The sequence below is a fragment of the Nicotiana sylvestris genome, chromosome 4 (genome assembly GCF_000393655.2).
Source record: "Nicotiana sylvestris chromosome 4, ASM39365v2, whole genome shotgun sequence".
Lineage (NCBI taxonomy): Eukaryota > Viridiplantae > Streptophyta > Magnoliopsida > Solanales > Solanaceae > Nicotiana > Nicotiana sylvestris.
This window is the reverse complement of record NC_091060.1, coordinates 81554789-81574405: the sequence shown is the minus strand read 5'-3', so window position 1 is coordinate 81574405 and position 19617 is coordinate 81554789. Positions and strand designations below refer to the sequence as shown.

At 40.3% G+C, this 19617-nt stretch overlaps 1 protein-coding gene across 1 annotated transcript; it reads right to left on the bottom strand.

The window, feature by feature from the left end:
* Positions 1-11042: 11042 nt before the first annotated feature.
* Positions 11043-11390, bottom strand: LOC138889760 (uncharacterized). Its single transcript, XM_070173096.1, has one exon. The coding sequence runs from the start codon at positions 11388-11390 to the stop codon at positions 11043-11045; it is 348 nt and encodes a 115-aa protein (XP_070029197.1).
* Between the last annotated feature and the right edge of the window lie 8227 nt (positions 11391-19617).

Sequence of the window (19617 nt, the reverse complement as noted above, 5' to 3'; positions counted from 1 at the left end):
AGGTCGGGATAGAGTCCCGCCATACCAAACAATACACGTCTAAATAATACTAACCAAACACACAACTCCGAAGCAAATAGAGCGCACCAACATCTTTCGCTGAGCTGATAGCCTACTTGGAGGGCTCTCGACCTGTCTGTCTAGACCTGCGGGCATAAAACGCAACTTCCCCAGGCAAAAGGGACGTTAGTACGAAATAATATACCGAGTATGTAAGGTAATATATGATAAGTAGGATTTTAACATGTTTTATACCCATACTTGCCTGCGCTTTGAGTGTAAATTGCTACAAAATAGTCCCAAAATGCTTACAGATTGGGCTTGATTGCAGGTTTAAGCTATAAAGTGACAAATCGTCAAAGATCGGCTCAAATTGGAGTGAAACCTGCTCAAGTGCCAAAGATCAGTAGAGTGAAGACATTCAGAACTTGGTGCGGACCGCACCATCATGTCATGCGGCCGCACCATAGAAGTTCAGAGACTGTGAACTTACAAGCCATGCTCCATGCGGCCGCGTCCCAATTCATGCGGCCCGCGTCTTACTCATGCGGCCGCACAATTTTGCTAGGCGGTCGCGTCCAATAAGTTCAGAGAGTATTATATTCCAGAAGCAAACCACGCGGCCGCGTTCAACTTCATGCGGCCCGCGCTCCCCCCCCCCCCATGCGGCCGCACTATATGGTCACGCGGCCCGCATCAGTGAAGTTCAGAGAAGCTGCAAAACCTTTCATGCGGCCGCATAACAACTTTGTGCGGTCCGCGCTAGTTTTCATGCGGCCGCACCCCAACTTTGTGCGGTCTGCATCACCATTTTCAGAGAGCAAGATTCAGAGGTCAAGCAACCCAGTGTGGCCGCGTGCCATCTTTGTGCGGTCCACACTAACCCCGCAGGGGCATTTTTGTTCAGTTTTTCCAGCCCACTATAGATAGAATATTTTACCATTTTTAGGTCAAGTTTTGTACAACTGACAGCTGCTGCACTCGTGAGACTTATGTTTTGGCCTATCTTGGGCATTTTTAGCTTAGTTTCATCATAGATTATTGTAGTTTAGCATTTGCAATTAATTAATATGGTTGCTTCATCTTCTATTTCTTCATTTTCTGCTTTAATTATGTCTAGCTAAACCCATTAGCTAGGGTTGTGGCTCAACCCTAGTGTAGATAATTAATGGGTGTTGCTTCTTACTGATATATTGATATTGGGTGTTTGTTATTTGGGTTAATTTTATGGCTTAGCTATTAATTTTATAGCTAAGCATCTAAAAAAGAAAAGAACGGAAAATTTTAAAGTAAAGAGAAAAATTCTTGCTAACTCCAAACCTTTCTACTGCCACCAAATCCTTCAAATCAGCTTACAACTTGCAAGAAATCAACTATAGAGCTGTTTCTCACAAGTTAGCATTTCAAACTCCAACCCTGAGATTGCTTGGCCTTAATTTCCACTCACATACAAAAACAGCAAATATAAGTGCATGTTTTAGCATTCATTGAGATCCATTGACTCGTGTATCTTTGACTTAAATGATAAAATAATCAGAAAGAGAGAAAGGAGACCACTTCAACAATTGAAAATCTATGTTCAAATAGTCAAATCCACTACATTCATACCAAAACAGCCAAGTATCACATGGAAGTTTATTCATTATACATATTTTTGCAAACTTCCTGATGCTATATTATCTCAAAAACAAATAGTACATGAGAGAAGAGAAACAAACTTAGTTATATGTTAAATGAATCAAGAAGGAAATAGATAAGGTCAACATGGTTTGCTTAGGATGAACGATCATGCTTGAAAGAAGGAAGACAATGAGATAGTTCACACAAGTGCCATTCCTAGAACATCAGATAAAATCCTCAAAGCAAAAATGGGTATTAAGATCAGATTTGAACAAGAGAATTAATTCAATATAGGGTGTGATTACATACCTAATAGTGATCCAAAAATAACAACAAATGGACCAAGAAAAGGTCAATAAATAGAAGTAATTTGGAGCTTAACCCAATAGCAATCAGACAACAACAACAACTCAGAAATACCAACCAGAAATCAGCAAAACCCAACCAGTTTTACCCAGCAAACCAACAGCTAAAAAAACTAGTTTTTTCCAGAAAAAATTCACAGCTAAAAGAAACCAGTTTTTAGAATGTTTTTGTATCCATCTTGGTATCTTCAGAATCAATATGTATTTTTCAAAGCAGTATATCTTTGTATTTTCAGAACCTTTTTTGTGCAGAAAATGCTGATGATTGTGTGTCTTTTTAAGAATGAAATAGCCTACATATATAGGCTCCTTAAGGAGGGTATATTTTGGGAATATTCCTTATCCTAAAGTCTGAAAATAATACAATACAGCTATCCTCCTTATCCTATTTCGGCATCATTTGTAACAGTTAAGACAACTGTACCATTTCTAGAAACTTTCTCTTCCTAGATATTTTCTGAAATTTGTCCTAAGTTCTTTTAGTTCAATTAGGTCCGTATAAGTTGTAATGATTTATAGACTAAGGCAAATAAGAACAAAAGTTTTTGATCAGAATGCAAATTAAAAGGGCAATAGAATAAAAAATGATGCAATTCAAACTAATACTAACCTAATCACTAAATAAAAGTACTTTATCTAATTAACTTAAACAAAACTAGACTTAAACGACTAAAGCATCTACACAGTAATCAAACTAACATTATCAGAAAACCACAAAGAAATCCTAGAAGTTGAACTAATCAATTTATGAATCAAAAAGGATTAATTAACTTAATTAATACGTGGAGATCTAATTACAGAATACAGGAGAGGAACAGTTAAACAAAGCAAAGACAGAATAATCGATTCACCAAAAACCCTAATTAGGCATAAACCTATGCAAAATTAACTTTAGATGAATAAATCTCAAAATGCTTTGATTAATCAAAAGAACGAACAAAAACAGTCAAAAGAAAAGAAAACCTAGAGTTGTGTTGACCTTAGACAAACGGCTAAAGAAAGAAAACAGATGAAGGAGATAAACAAACAAAAGAAAGAAGAAAAGAGATTACCAAGATTTCACTTCTAATTTGGAATCCATCAAAACTTCGAACAGGTTTCAAATAGGATAAAACGAACTTGGACGACCATTAATCAATTGTTCTCAACAAGAAGCAGTCGACTAATGGACGTTTTAGGTTCAAATAGCCTAGAAATTGACCGAAAGTTGACAAAGAAAAAGTTAGGGTTTAGTTCTCAGATCCAAAATTTGAGCGGTTTGAGAAAGATTCGAAGGAATTGGTTTGGAGATTTGGAAAGGGGATGGGAAGGTGATTGTATGGTGTCAACTTGGTAGGGTTTGGAGCACCGGAGCCGCAGTGAGGCGATTTCCGGCGGGTGGTCAACGATAGAGGCGGCGAGGTTTTTTTAGACGGCTAGGGTTTGCTTCAGAGTGAGGGAGACGAGGAAATGACCGGGGTTTGAGGGGTATGGGGGTGTTGTTAGGACAGTTTTATAGGGATGGGTAGGATAGTTCCGAGCCATTGGATCACAATGATCCAATAGTTGTGATGAAAGAGAGCAGAAACGAGGTCGTTTGGTTTAATGAGGGGAGGGGGTGGATCGGGTATGTTTGGTTTTGGGCCTGGGTTGTGGGCGGATCTTGGGTTAATTAATTGGGCCAGTTTTCAATTAAATCCCTTCTTTTCAATTCCTTTTCTTATTTCCTTTTTATTTGTTCTTCTTTTATTTTTCTTTAATTAAAAATCCTAAATCAAATTTCTAAATTAATCTAAATTATAAAATTAAGCTAATTATCTATTATAATATTTATAACAATTACTTGATCCTAAATTAAAAGAGAAAAATCACTAATCTAAAATTTAAAACTAAAAAAATGTAAAAGTGAGCCATTTTTTGTGATTTTTATTTTTTAATAAAACAAATAATTAACTAATTAATCCTAAAAATATAAAAACAAAATCTAAATGCAATGCATGATATTTTTGACATTTTTTTATGATTCTTAACAAAATTAAACATGCACAAAAATCCAAACAATTAATAAATCCTACAAAATCCTATAAAATGGCAAACAATTGGAAAAAATCTATTTTCTTTAATTTTATAGGAATATTTCGTATAGGGCAAAAAATCACATGCTCACAGCTGCCCCTCTTTGCTCGGAAACACGAAGGGTTTTCGGGCAAAGATAAAATGAGCAATTATGAGCGATTTTTGCCCATTTGAAATTCCATGGGAAGCACTTTTTGAAAAAGTCTGATCGAACCTTGCTTCGGAGGTTGCTTACATATCCTTGGCTATAAAGGAAATATGTCAGTGTAGTTCTGGAAGTTTTGGTATTTGGGACTACCGAAAAACTGTGATTTCATTGTTGTTGCTACTGTTTGTACTTACTGAGCTCCTTATTACACCAAAATAAAAAATAAAAAGCTAAACTAGATAAGCATATCAACTACGAGTTACAAGATTCCTATCTATAATCTTTCTAAAGCTTGATATTGAGTCTAGGATGGTTCTTCCTGTAGACTCTGATCTGAATCTTGATGCTCATCAGCTGCAACTGCTGGTTCATTCTTCTTCAGCTTTTCGAATCAAGGCGGGACATGCAAAGCTTGTGACTTCAATCATATCTTGAGCAGTCCGCATCTTTTCTCCGCTTCGACACTTAAAGTTCAACATCTTTTCTTGTTTCTCTTTTCTTTTATTTGGATTGAGACTTCTTCTTTTGGTCATCTCAAACCTCGTGCTTTATGGTGAAAACTTGTTCAGGCACCAAAACAAACAAACGAACAAACTTTTTCTGCCCTAGTTTTCACTAGGAAAATCTCGTGAGTTATTGTAACAAAAATCTAAACTACTTCTTTATTGAAAGCAAGTAAAATCGGGATTGTGTATCCCTGAGAAAAAAGATTAGGGAGTGGAGACCCTATATCTAAAATGAAATCAAATGGGGATCAGAGGCCCCAAGTTGCGAAGATTACTAAGTTATGCTGGAAAAATGATCGGGTTATGCCGAAAAAGGTCCTCGGGTTATGTCGGGGAGGTCCACGAGTTATGCCGGGAAAGGTTATCAGGTTATGTCGGAAAAAGTTCTTGGGTTATACCGGGGAGGTCCACAGGTTATGCCGAAAAAGGTCCTTGGGTTATGCCGGGGAGGTCCACGGGTTATGTCAGGAAAGTCATCCGGTTATGTCGGAAAAGGGTCCTCGAGTTATACTGGGGAGGTCCATGGGTTATGCCGGAAAAGTCATCGGGTTATACCGGAAAAGGTCCTCGGGTTATGCTGGGGAGTTCCACAGGTTATGCCGGGAAAGTCATCGGGTTATGCCGGGGAGAGTTATCAGGTTATGCTGGAAAAGGTCCTCGGGTTATGCCGGGGAGAGTCATCGGGTTATGCCTACAATCAAATAGGGAGTGGGACCCTATACTAGAAAAGACTACCAGGTTATGCTAGCAGCGATTAGGGAATGAGACCCTATGTTGGGAAAACGTAGCTAGAGATTGGGGACCCTAGGCTACCATGATTGTTTTTGAATTTTCCTTCTTTTTTTTTTTCATTTTATTTAGGAGAATGAATGAAGAGTTTAAAAAAAAATGGGACTTCCCTTTTCGGGTCAGCTTTGCTGCAGAATCGTTTTGGTTCTGCGTGACTTGCCTTTATTGCACCTGCTTCTTGCAAGGTTGTACTTGTTTTCCTGTTTTCAAATTAAAGAACAATTTGTCAGTTTGAAATAGTGGTTGGTTTTGTCGCCTTGATTTTTTGGATCACTTGATCTCAGACCAACTCTTTCGATGAAAATCTCCATTGCTTGCTGGCTTTCTGGAGATCGATTTCCTTTCTAAACCCAGGGATCTTGACTTTCCAAAATTCCGCGTGACAGTTAGCCCGTGTGGGGCTTTGGCCTTTTTTCCTTATTTTGCCTTTATGGGCACTTGACTTTGGATTTCTTTACTTTTCAATAATTTTGACTCTGGAGCATCGACCATCATGGCTAGTTGAGATCGACTTGATGCACCTGCTGAGGCTGGGTGCTTTTTCCTTGAGTGTTAGCTTTTGTTAAACAGAAACCTGTAAAACCAATCTTACCATCTCTTCATTGTATTAGTTTCGGAGGAGGATTTAACCGAAAGGGATTCAAAGAAAAGTAAACAAAGGACAAGATAAAGAACTCAAACGAAAAGTGTCCCTTTCGGGGAAAGGAAAGAAGGACTTATTTGGAGTGCCTGCAGATTTCAATAGTGTGATGACCCGGGCAGTCGTCTCATGCGTTACCGCTCCATTTTCTCTATTTCTGCTTCATTATGCTTTGTTTATCCGTGTTATGTGGTATCAAGTTGGTCGGATCGAGTTCGGAAAGGATTTGGTAAGGTTTGAGACACTTAGTCCCTTTAGAGTGAGTTTAAGTTGGAAAAGTCAAATGGATGTTGACTTATGTGTTAGAGGGATCGGATGTGAGTTTCGATGGTTCGGTTAGCTCAGGGAGGTGATTTTTCACTTAGGAGCGTGATCGGAATGAATTTTGAATGTTTGTAGTGGATTTAGGCTTGAATTGGCGAAGTTGATATTTTGACGATTTCCAGTTGGTAGGCGAGATTTTGATATACGAGTCAGAATGGAATTTTGAGATTTGCAGTAGTTCCGTTGTGTCATTTGGGATGTGTGTGCAAAATTTCAGGTCATTCGGACGTGGTTTGGTTGGGTTTTTGATCGAAAGCGTAATTTAGTAGATTTTAGAAAGTTTGACTTGAATCCGATGTGTTTTGGGAGATTTCATGTTGTTTGAGGTGTTATGATAATTGGAACAAGTTTGAATAAGGTATTAGGATATGTTTGTGCCTTTGGTTGGGGTCCTGAGGGCCTCGGGGTGATTTCAGATGGTTGATGGAGAGGTTTGAGACTTGTTGCAACTGCTGAACTTTGCTGCTTCTGGTATTTCTGCACTTGTGGATTGGGGACCGCAGGTGCGGCGCCGCACGTGCGAGAGAGGAACCGTAGAAGCGTATTTTGAGAATTTTCAGGGACCGCACCTGCGGAGTCGCAGGTGCAGAAGACTGAGTGCAGAAGTGGATTGGGCTTTTAAGTGAAGGACCACAGAAGCGGTGGGATGGTCACAGATGCAAAAATCCCTGGACAGAAGGTATATATTGCTTTCTTCGCGAAGTTTTGCAAAGAACTCCATTTTTGAAGACGGGAAAGAGGCTAAGACATAGGATCTGAAGAGGAATCAAAGGATATTAGTTGGATAAGTTTTCTAAGCGTAATTACTTGGGTTAAGGTCATTTTCCACAGTTTAATCATGGTTTTAGTGGAGATGAAGGGCTAAAAATGGAGGATTAGGGCTTGAGTTTAAGAGGTCTTTAAAGGAGGATTTGAGGGGCCATTTGGACTCCGATTTTAGTGTTCTTGATATGTATAGACTCGTGGGGAGACGAGGAATCTATTGGTGTAAAAATTTCTGGATTTCGAGACATGGACCCGGGGGTCGGGTTTTGGTAATTTCGGGATTTTTGGTATTTTTTGATTGTTTTTGCTTGAGCTTCGTTCCCTTGGCATATTTTGACGTCCTCGTTCTGATTTTGGATAGATTTGACGTGCGTGGAGGCCGATTCGAAGGGCAAAGGCATCGCAGAGTAGTATTTCACCAGTTTGAGGTAAGTAACCATTGTAAATCTGGAACTGAGGGTACAAAACCCCGATATTTGACTTGTTTTGATAAACGCGGTGACGCGAATGCTAGGTGACGAGTGTGTGGGCATGCACCGGTAGGGATTGTGACTTGGTCCATCCCGTAGCGACTATTAAGCCGCGTATTTGATTTGAAAATATTATGTTATTCCGTATTTTGGATATTTATACTGTATTATGGACTGTATGCCCTGTTTGGGGCCTTGTGCCGACCTGTAGAAACCCTTAGAGTATTTTGACTATTTTTCCTCACTATTACTTGCTAAAAACATATCCTCAGTCATGTCTTTCCTGTTTAAATGTTTAAAACTGGTTTTATCTTTTCACTTCTAATTGTGAGGACTATTTGAGCTGAGTTTCCTAATTTCTATTGTTGTGCCCGAGAGGCTGTGAGGTTAATGACTGAGAGAGGTTGAGCTAATAGCAAGGATATGATATGTATATATTATGGATCGGGATGCACGCCACAACAATACTTACATGGATCGGGCTATACGCCGCAGTGATATATATATACTGAATTGGGTTGCACACCGCAACGATATGTATATTGGATCGGGCTGCGCGCTGCAGCAATGTGATGTTTGGGCTGTAGGAGCCCCTCTGGAGTCTTTACATCCCCAGTGAGCATAGTCGACTATAAATTACAGATCGGGATGCACGCCACAACAGTTACTATGATTTCTATTATTATGAGATACTAAAGAGCCGAGTGTTGAGAGTGAGTACTGTGTGACGAGAGTCGAGTCACAAGTGACTGAGAGGCTGCCCGATGGGCCATATTCTGAGTGATTCCTTGCCCGAGAGGCCTTGTTATGATGTTTTCACTGATTTTACTCTTCTTTTAAATAAGCCTCTTTTTGATATACCGCTAAGTATTTGATTCCAAATGTTTAAAACTGAAAATGTGATTTTTTAACGAAAACTGATTTTAAACTGTAAAGATGACCTGATATTCTGTTGATTATCCAGTTATGTATTTTTGAACTGCTCGTCACTTCTTTCAGTCCTTATTTACTCTAGTTACTTACTGAGTTGGCGTACTCACATTACTCCCTGCACCTTGTGTGCAAATCCAGGTGCCCGAGCGGCTGAGTGAGGGCTTTTAGCTGTTTCAGTATTTGACGGAGACTTTGAGGTAGGTGCATGGCGTCCGCAGCCCTGTTCTCTCCCTCTTATCTTATTATCTTTCCGCATTTCCTAGACTATTAATGTATTAGGTATTCAGACTTGTATTAGAGGCTCTGGACTCATGACACCAAATTGTTGGGGTTGTGTAGTTATTGTTATTTTTTATCTTCCGCATATTTCTGTTGTTTAACGCTTATAATGACTTCAATATTTAAAACTTGTGTTAGAAAATGGATTAAATGTTAAAGGAAAATGGGTCGTGATTAGTTGATTGGTTGGCTTGCCTTGTAATGTGATAGGTGCCATCACGATCGGTATTTGGGGTCGTGACAAATAGACATGACATGCTTCTTGGACTTGATACCCGATCTACACAACCATCCAATCTCATAAAGACCCCTCATAATCCATATCTCAAAATTGAGAATTCTTGCCAGGACTCTTATCAGTGCCGATGATTGTAAGTGATTCCCTTTTTTGATCAGTGGCGCCTTTTGCGGGATTTCACCAACTAACCTCTCTCATTTCTCTTCTCACCGTCGCCTTATAGTGCTCTTTGTGAGTTTTTACTAACAAGACTCTCTCATTTTCAATTTCTCTGCTCACCATCGCCTTTCGGTGCCTATGTAGATTTTCACCGATAAGACTCTCTCTTTTTATTTCTCATTTGATTGTATCAGATCCAAGTAACCAACATCCTCCCATTTGAACATCTTTACCGATTGATCATAAGGACTTTGAACAAGATTTAGGGTAAAAGAGTTTGGATTGAATTACAACTTTGGAACCTTTCAGGCGAACCGTCGCCGAACCATTATAAATTCTGCCCTAGTTTCAACTTTGGGGGGAATGTGGATTTTTGTTTTGGTGTGACTGAACCCCAGAGAGATGTTGCCTACATATCCTTTCGGAATCAAGTTGAACGTAGTTCAGGTAAACTTTGTTTTTGATTTTTTTTACAAAAATTTTCGGGTTCCAAAGAGAGTAATCAAAGAAAAGGTAACCGGCCCAAAAGGGTTAGCAAAGGGTTAATGTGTTTGGGTGGCGAGAATGAAAGCCTTTGTCAACCAACCGGAGAATCTTGGCATCACAGAATGGTTAAACGTAATACCTTTTGACTGCGTCTGCATTGACGGCTGCTTCTAGGTCATTTCCTTCAATGTCTCCCAAGTACAACGCCCCTTTTGGCAACAATTTCCTTATAATGTATGGACCTTTGCAATTTGGAGTGAAATTTCCTTTCGCTTCCTTGTGATCCGGGAGAATACGTCTCAAAACGAGTTGCCCCACTTCAAAGTTCCTGGGCCGTACTTTCTTGTTGTAGGCACGGGCCATTCTTTGTTGATACAACTTCCCGTGGCAAACTGCGGCCATCCACTTTTCATCAATCAGGGTTAACTGTTCTAGACGGGTCTTGACCTACTCATTATCCTCAATCTCAACTTCAACGATGATTCAGAGAGATGGAATTTCAACTTCTGCGGGTATCACGACTTCACCATAAACCAATAGATAGGGTGTTTCTCCAACTAATGTGTGCATAGTTGTGCAATATCCCAACAATGCAAACGACAACTTTTTATGCCATTGTTTAGAACTTTGAATCATTTTTCTAAGAATATTCTTGATGTTTTTGTTCGCTGCTTCGACAACACCATTAGTTTTGGGCCGATAAGGGGTGGAGTTCTGATGCGTGATCTTAAATTGTTCGCATACCTCCCTCATCAAATGACTGTTCAAGCTTGCAACATTGTCTATAATGATAGTTTTAGGAATACCAAAACGACAGATAATGTTGGAATGCACAAAATCCACCACTGCTTTCTTAGTGACGGCTTTGAGAGTGACTGCTTCGACCCACTTGGTAAAGTAGTCAATGGCAACTAATATGAATCTGTGCCCATTTGAAGCTTTTGGCTCGATTGGCCCAATGACATCCATACCCCAAACAACGAACGACCATGGTGTTGACATTGGATGTAATTCGGAAGGCGGTGCATGAATCAGGTCACCATGTACCTGAAACTGATGACACCTTCAGACAAAACTAAAGCAATCATTTTCCATAGTCATCTAGTAATAGCCTTATTGAAGGATTTTCTTTGCAAGGACGTATCCATTCATATGGGGTCCACATACTCCTGCGTGTACTTCATTCATGATTCTTCCGGCCTCTTGGGCATCAACACATCTTAAAAGGTTCAGATATAGAGTCCTTTTGTACAAGACCTCTCCGCTTAAGAAGGAGCCACTGGAATCCTTCTAATGGTTCTCTTTTGGTCTCCACTAGCTTGCTCGGGATATTCTTTTATCTTCAAGAATCTTTTGATATCACGGTACCATGGCTGAACATCAGGCTTTATTTCAACTATGCTGCAATAACCATGTCTTTCTCGAATTTGGATTTCCAGTGGGTCAATGTGGACATTTCCTGGATATGGCAGCATCGAGGCCAAAGTAGCTAGTGCATCGGCTAACTCATTGTGAAACCGAGGAATGTACCTGAACTCGACGGACTTGAACCACTTGCTAAGATCTTTCACATGTTGCCTGTATGGAATAGATTGACATCCCGAGTTTCCCATTCACCCTGAGATTGTCGGATAATCAAGTCTGAATCTCCCATGATTAACAATTCTTCCATATCCTGATCGATTGCCATGTTCATGCCCATAATGCAGGCTTCATACTCGGCAGTGTTGTTCGTGCAGAAAAACCGAAGCCGGGTTGTGGCCGGATAGTGCTGACCGGTGGGTGAAATCAAAATTGCCCCAATCCCAACACCTTTTGCATTCACAGCTCCATCGAAGAACATTTTTCAAGCATTGGTGTCTTCTGGAATTACCTCAACTGAATTTACTTCCTCGTCCAAAAAGTAAGTAATCAAAGGTTGATATTTATCATCAACAGGATTCTCAGCTAAGTGATCCGCGAAAGCTTGAGCTTTCATTGCTGTGCGGGTGACATTGACTATGTAGAACTCATTGAGCAAGATTTTCCATTTTGCTAACCTTCCCGTGGGCATCGGCTTTTGGAATATGTACTTCAAAGGATCTTGGTTATGAGGTAGGTGGTGTAGGGCAACAAGTAATGCCTAAGCTTCTGAATGACCCAAGTTAGGGCGCAACAAGTTCTTTCCAACAAAGTCTATTTGGATTCACAACTAGTGAATTTCTTGCTCAAGTAGTATATGGCTTGTTCCTTCTTCCCGGTCACATCATGTTGCCCGAGAACGCATCCAAAGGAATTATCCAACACTGTCAAGTACAAAAACAAAGGCCCTCCAAGTTTGGGTGGAACCAATACTGGTGGATTCGACAGATATTCTTTGATTTTGTCGAAAGCTTCCTGACACTCATCTATCCATCTAATCGACACATCTTATTTCAACAACTTAAAGATGGGATCACACATAGAAGTCAACTGAGCAATGAATCTGCTGATGTAATTCAACCTACCCCACCAGACTCATAACCTCTTTCTTGGTTCTTGGAAGAGGCAAATCCCGAATAGACTTTATCTTTGTTGGATCTAGCTCAATGCCCCTCCGACTGACTACAAAACCTAAAAGTTTCCCAGATGGTACTCCAAATGCGTACTTGGCTGGATTTAACTTCAAGTCATACTTACGCAGACGCTCAAAGAACTTTCTCAGATCCCACATATGGTCGTCTTGCGTTCTTGATTTAATGATCACATCATCCTCATACACCTCAATTTCCTGGTGCATCATGTCATGTAAAATGGCACTCATAGCTCTCATGTAAGTTGCCCCAACATTATTCAAACCGAACGGCATAACTCTATAATAATATGTACCTCAAGGTGTGATGAAGGCCGTCTTTTCTGCATCCTCTTCATCCATCTAGACTTGATGATACCCAGCATAACAATCTACAAAAGACTATATCTCATGTTTGGCACAGTTGTCAACAAGGATGTGGATGTTTGGTAATGGAAAGTGGTCCTTGGGGCTTGCTTTGTTCAAATCCTAATAGTAAACACACACTCAGGTTTTCCCATCTTTCTTTGGCACTGGGACCACATTAGCCAACCATGTGGTGTATCGGACCACTCGAATCACACCCGCTTTCAACTGCTTGGTGACTTCTTCTTTAATCTTGTCACTGCGATCAATTTTAAACTTTCTGTACTTTTGTTAGACAGGGGGGTAACCGGGGTAAGTTGGCAATTTATGTACCACTAAATCAACACTCAATCCTGGAATATCATCATAGGACCAGGCCAACACATCTTTAAATTCGAACAAAAGTTGTATCAATGCATCCCTAGTCCTTTCTTCAGTGTGAATGTTTATCATGGTTTCCTGGACCTCTTCTGAACTATCCAAATTAACTGGCTCAGTTTCATTTAAGTTTGGCTTAGGCTTATTCTCAAATTGTTCAAATTCTCAGTTTATTTCCCTAAAAGCCTCATCTTCATTATTTTCTGGTTCTTGATTCATTATTTCATAATTAGACAGCATGTTAGGATCTGGGTATGAAGTCCGCAAGCATGTCATGTTATTTAAGTCCGCATTAATAGAACTAAAAGAAGAAATAATAGAAGTAACAAAAATCATAAAGAATAAAGAAAGAGATTCATAGACGATGAAATATTGATTTCATTTCATTGAATTCAAAGATAGAAGGGTTTACATTGGAATTTTAAAGACAATAAACTAAAAGAAACATTCAAGTTACACCTTGGAATAACTCAAAATAAAGAAAAGATGGCAAGACTAAACTACCAGGATTCTCATCTGACTGGGAACAGAGTAGCCTTCCAATTTTGAAGCTTGGCATCGGGCCCCATATATTGCACCTCAGCAGTACTTGAGCCTTCTCTCGGCTGGACCATGTGAGCCTCATACAACATTTGCCTCATGGCTCCACATATGTCCTCATTTTCTTCGGCCGTGAAGGCCTCATCTTCTTCTTCTTCTTCTTATTCTTCTTCTTCTATGTCCTTTGGCTTAACAAATGTTCTGGCGAGATGTGGGACTGGCTGAGGTAGAACCCACCCATCGTTCTTACATTCTTTAGCCCATTTCACGTCGGCTTCTGTAGCTTGGAAACTGACACCAAAGAAGTTCTTACTGGCAGTCAAGGTGATGGGCTCCGTAACGCCTTGCAAAGATGCCTCGAGCCCTTTCTCGGGCTTGTAACCATGCCTGATAATCTCACTAGCAACCATTATTGATGTGTTGGAAAAGAAGGGTTGAGGACACGGGATTCCTTCCTCACATTGGTCTGCGACCACAATCTCAAAAGCTTGGTAGACTATGTGCTTTCTACCTTCTTTAGCCTCCAGACATGGGACTAACAAGTCCCTGTAAATTGATTTCTCATCTTCTCCATGAACCACGATTTCTTGGTCTTCATGCTCAAACTTAACCATCTGATGGAGAGTAGAAGGTACGTCCCCCGCTGTATAGATCCAAGGCCATCCTAGGAGAAAATTGTAGGAGGTGTCCATGTCCAAAACCTGAAATGTCACTTCAAAATCCACAGGGCCGATAGTTAGGATCAAATCAACCTCCCCTATCGTGTCCCTTTTGATGCAGTCAAATGCACGCATGCAAACATTGTTGGGATTGATCCTTTCAGTCCCAATTTCCATTCTTTGTAGGGTCGAGAGAGGGCAGATGTCAACCCCAGATCCACCATCCAACATAACTCTTTTTACGTAGTACCTTTCACACTTAACAGTCAGATGAAGAGCTTTGTTGTGGGTAGCCCCTTCTGGTGGTGGGTCATTTCGACTATAGGAGATCTGATTGACTTCAAAAAATTGTTCCACCATTCTTTCCAATTGCTCAACAGTGGTCTCGACCGGAACATATGCCTCATTAAGGGTTTTTATCAGCACGTTCTAATGTTCACTCGAGCTTATGAATAGAGACAAAAGTGAGATCTAGGAAGGAGACTTACAGAGTTGGTCAATTATATCGTAATCCATAGTTTTCATCTTTCGAAAGAATTCCTCTGCCTCTTCGGCACTGACTGGCTTTTTAAGCTGAAAACGCTTTTGTTTGGAATTGTTCACTTCTTCCAGATTGAGGTACTTCCCAGACGGGTTTGTTTCATTCACTTTCCCCATGATTTCATTTCCCTTGTACGTCACTACCACTTTGTTTTAGTTCCAGGGGATAACAGCGGGATCCTTCATGGGCTTCTGTGGTGCGCGGCTGATAACCACGGGCTCAATCAGCCTGGGTGAAATTACTGGCCCTCGCACTAGATAAATCCCATTTGGTACCTTCAGCGTGACCTTGTTTTGTTCAAACTTTTTGGGGGGACTCAACATAAACTATTCTTTTTTGGGTGCCCTGGGAACATATAGAATGACATCTTTAGGCGGTATTGCCCCGGTCGTGGTTTCCATAACCTTTTCTACGCTTTGAGGAATGGGATTGTTTTTCTTCTCATCTTTATCTTGCTTTGCTGCAATTTTGGGCTTCTTTTCAACATCGGCAATAGCAATGATAGCTTTCAAAGTCGGGTCAAACTCTTTGTCTTCACAGATCATCCCAATAACCGGCCCGTTGTTGTGAGCTGGTAATGGGTTGTTGGTTACATTGGGGACCCCTTCATCCCTTAGCACTACCCGTTTTTGTTCTATTAGATTTTCAACCGCCCTTTTTAGGGTCCAACAATCCTTAGTGTCATGCCCTTCTATCCCTGAATGATAAGCACATCGGCTACCGGGTCGGTAGGAGGGCGACTTTGGATTTTGCCTGTTCGGAGGTACGAGCTGCAATAAACCCATTTGAACCAACTTAGGGAAAAAGGCTAGATATGATTCATTGATATGCATGAGGTTGGTTCTTCTGGGAGGCTCACAGGCACGGGAATTATATGGAAAATTATTTTATGGGGGACGGGGATTATATGGAGCTTGGTGAGAAGCGTTATTTTTTGTAGGTGGAGCTCGGTTTTGATTAAACTGTTGTAGTGGACGAGCGTATGGCTGGGCATTCATCACCGCATAAGGCTGAGGAGTCATGGCATAAGCCGCATCCTGGTGAGGATAATAATGTTGCAGGGTGTTTGAAGGGAAGTAACCTCGGGGTTGACGCTGGTTTCTCAGACTTGAAATCATCATCGCCACTTATTCTTTCTTCTTTCGGTTTGCTACAACCCCTGACCCGCTCTGGATTGCTTGGGACGTAGCTCTTATAGCAGACTAGCTCAATATGCAGCCCGTTTTCAAACCATTTTCGACCATCTCCCCAATTTTTATAGCCTCAGCAAACGACTTTCCCATAGCAAACATCATATTCTGGAAGTAGTCAGCCTCTTGGGCTTGCAGAAAGACACTAACCATCTTGGTCTCATCCATCGGGAGTTTTACCCTGACAGCTTGTTCGCGCCATTTGATAGCATTCTCGGAAGCTCTCCGAGGACTTCTTTTTTGTAACACCCCGTAATTTGAATCGGTTGTGGATGCATTAAATGAGTATTAGCGTGATGGTAATTGAGTGGTTATGATAATAAGTGTACGAGGCATATTATAGGTGATTTGGGGTCTAAGGAGAGGCTTAAGTCCAAGCCAAGTTGAAAATTTTCATTATAGCTGAAAATTTGCAAATGAGTATGCACAAGACCTCACTTTGGGTGAGCATATCTACCTGGATACAATGAGTTGTGTGTTGCACAACCTATCAAATTAAAGCCCTTTGAGTCTAGTTTCCAACTCAACAAACCGTTAGTTATTTGGAGGTGTATACAGAAAGTTATGACCATTTACTGGGCAGGTGTCACTAGCGCAAACAGGAGCGCGAAGTCGCGCGTTTTTGCTGAGTATTCTGCCTCCCGCACGCGAACAGGCACGCGAGCTCGTGCGTCTGGAAGGTTTTAAATATCTTAAAGACCGGAAATAAGAGAAATTGAGTCATTTCTCAAGCTTAGGGCTTCCTCTACACCCCCAACTCGACCAAGGCATCCAATTGCACACCTAAGGTGAGTTTTTAAGTGTGTTATCATGGTGATTTCACTTCTCAATCACTAGTTACAACATGATTTTGATTGGGTTTCATAGGATTTCTTCAAAATCTCAAGAACACCCCAAAAGTTGTCTTTCAAGATTTGGTCTACAAGAGGTAATCCTACACCCTTAGACTTACATATATGGTGTTATTATGGAATTATGAGTATGAATCAAGTATTACAACTTATGGTATGGTGATTGGAAGTCATAAATTCCCAATTTAAATGCATGACCATGGTAGGGATTTAAAGGTGATTATTTGATAGGATTTGTTGGTTGGGTGTGAATGGATGGTCATACATATGTTGTTGGAAGTTATAAATTTGTTAGGAATGATGGTGGAATGAATTGTTGGTTAATGGTGATAGTTGGATGAACCAACACTATAGTTATGAGGTGTAAATATCTATGCCTACAAGGTGTTTGATAATATGCCTAAATGGCATAAGTTATGGAATTTATTACTAATATTGGGTTCCATTGGATGTTGTTGTTGTAGATTGAAGGTTCTTAGTAGTGTGGATCATTGTAGTATCACTAAGGGGCAAATTGAGGTATGTAAGGCTAACTCTTTACGTTTGGGAATATCTATGATTCTCCCTACGTCCCATTCATCATGAACATTACTAGTTTCCTCAGAAAGTAATTATGCCTTGGTTCCATGAATAGAAGTAGAACTTATATTCTCTAGATGACATAGTTTCATAATCATTCGATATTCTATGAGTTTCAGTTATGACAAATCAACTTATTATGAATACTCATCTCAGTTTAATCCTATTCACTATACCAGTATCATATAAGTCGGTATGGCTCATTATTTCAGTATCACATATTACAGTATGATTCTCAGTTCCTGATTTAAATTCCTGAATGTTGAACACCTGCATTTGGGCCTGAGGCCGCAGTTTATGCTTTATGCATTTTGGACCTGAGGTCGCAGTTATGTATACGTATACTTGGGCCCGAGGCCGCAGTTGTGCACATATATACATACATATATATATATATATATTGGGCCTGAGGCCGCAGTTTAATATTCAGATAAACAGGTTGTTCATCATTCAGAAGAGGGAGTATTTATATCCTTACTTCCTTTCAGTTCAATTATTAGTTACCGTTCAGCTATCAACTATCATATCAGTTATCAATTATCAGTTCAATTACCAATTATCAGTTCAATTACCAGTTCAGTTATCAGTTATCATTTTAGTTTCAGTTTCAGTGTTGACAGTTCTTTTGTTCAGCTATTTTACATACTAGTACAATTCAAATGTACTGATGTCCCTTTTGCCCGGGGCCTGCATCTCGCGATGCAGGTAATGATTTACAGGTTGATGATTCAGAGTGCTAGGATTCTCGTACCAGCTATTTGGTGATCCCCAGTTCTTTCAGGGCATTATCATTGCTACAGTCTTCAGTATTCACATACAGTCAGTGTTTTCAGTACTCAAATAGAGGCTTCATAGACTAGAGTAATAGTTAGACAGAGTCACAGACTTTCATATTAAGCTATGTTGGTTACAAATATGTTTCAGAATTGTATTAGTATTTTCGCACTTTGATTTATATCATCCAAACTTTCGGTATATCAGCATGTGTTAGTTTATCTTCCGCATTCAGTATGTTATGATACCACATGTTGATTCAGCTAGCCAGTTGGTTCGCTCGGTCACATGTAGTTAGGCACCGAGTGCCGTGTTACGTCCAGGCCCAGGTTCAGGGCGTGACATTTTTGAAATTGGACAGAGAATTTCTATCTGGAACTATGTCCATGTTATACTGGAATTGCCTGACAAAGTCTCGAGCCAAATCATCCCATATGTGCCAGCGAGATATGTCTTGATCCATATACCACTCGGATGCAATTTCGACTAGACTCTCTCCAAAATAAGCCATTAGGACTTCTTCTTTTCCGCCCGCTCCTCTTAACTGATTGCAATACCTCTTGAGGTGGGCTATGGGGTCCCCGTGTCCGTCATACTTTTCAAACTTGGGAGTCTTGATACCGATTGGCAAATTAACATGCGGGAACATACATAAGTCAGCTTAGGATACGCTCTGTCACACCTCCTTTTTGCGCGCCCCGCCCCGAGGGGTAAGATGCGCGGGTGGAGTTTTTCCAATTTAAGTGACAATATTCGAAATGGGATTATTTATTTAATTCAGAGTCGCCACTTGGGAAAGGTTTAGCTTTTGGTGTCCCAAGTCACCGGTTTATCTTGAATCCCAAATCGAGGAAATTTTCGACTTTTCCAAATGAAGTCTGCGAACCAGAAATTCTAAGTAAGGAATTCTGTTGACCCGAGGGAAGGTGTTAGGCACCCTCGAATCCCGTGGTTCTAGCACGGTCGCTTAAATTGTTATAATGGCTAAATATCTGATTTAAATACATGTTATGACTTACGTGCTTTTATTAAGTTTAAACCGCTTTTATTATTATCATTTATTTTATAGAATTGCAACGTCGTGAAAATGCGTCTCGAACCACGTCACAATCAATGCGCCCGTAGTTGTTAACACATTTTGACTCCGTTGAGACTTGGATTTGGGTCACATCAATGTGCACCCGATCTTAAGAATATAATTTACTTAAAGTCGCGCCTAAAGAATCTAAACGCGTTATTATCTTTGGGGACGACAGTGGAATTCACTAAACAGTCCGTCCCAAATTCTAAGTATTTATCATGATCAATTATTGAGGGCCCCGCAATTTGCATTTTTATTCGGCGAGGCTCGTCTCATTATTTTAGAAAGGGTATCCTACAGTAGCTACATTTCTACTACGTTTATCTTTAAAGAGAAGGATGATGCCGAACT

Excerpts from the sequence above, each read along its gene's own strand:
- LOC138889760 (XM_070173096.1), bottom strand. The coding sequence starts at position 11,390 with ATGGGAAACTCGGGATGTCAATCTATTCCATACAGGCAACATGTGAAA.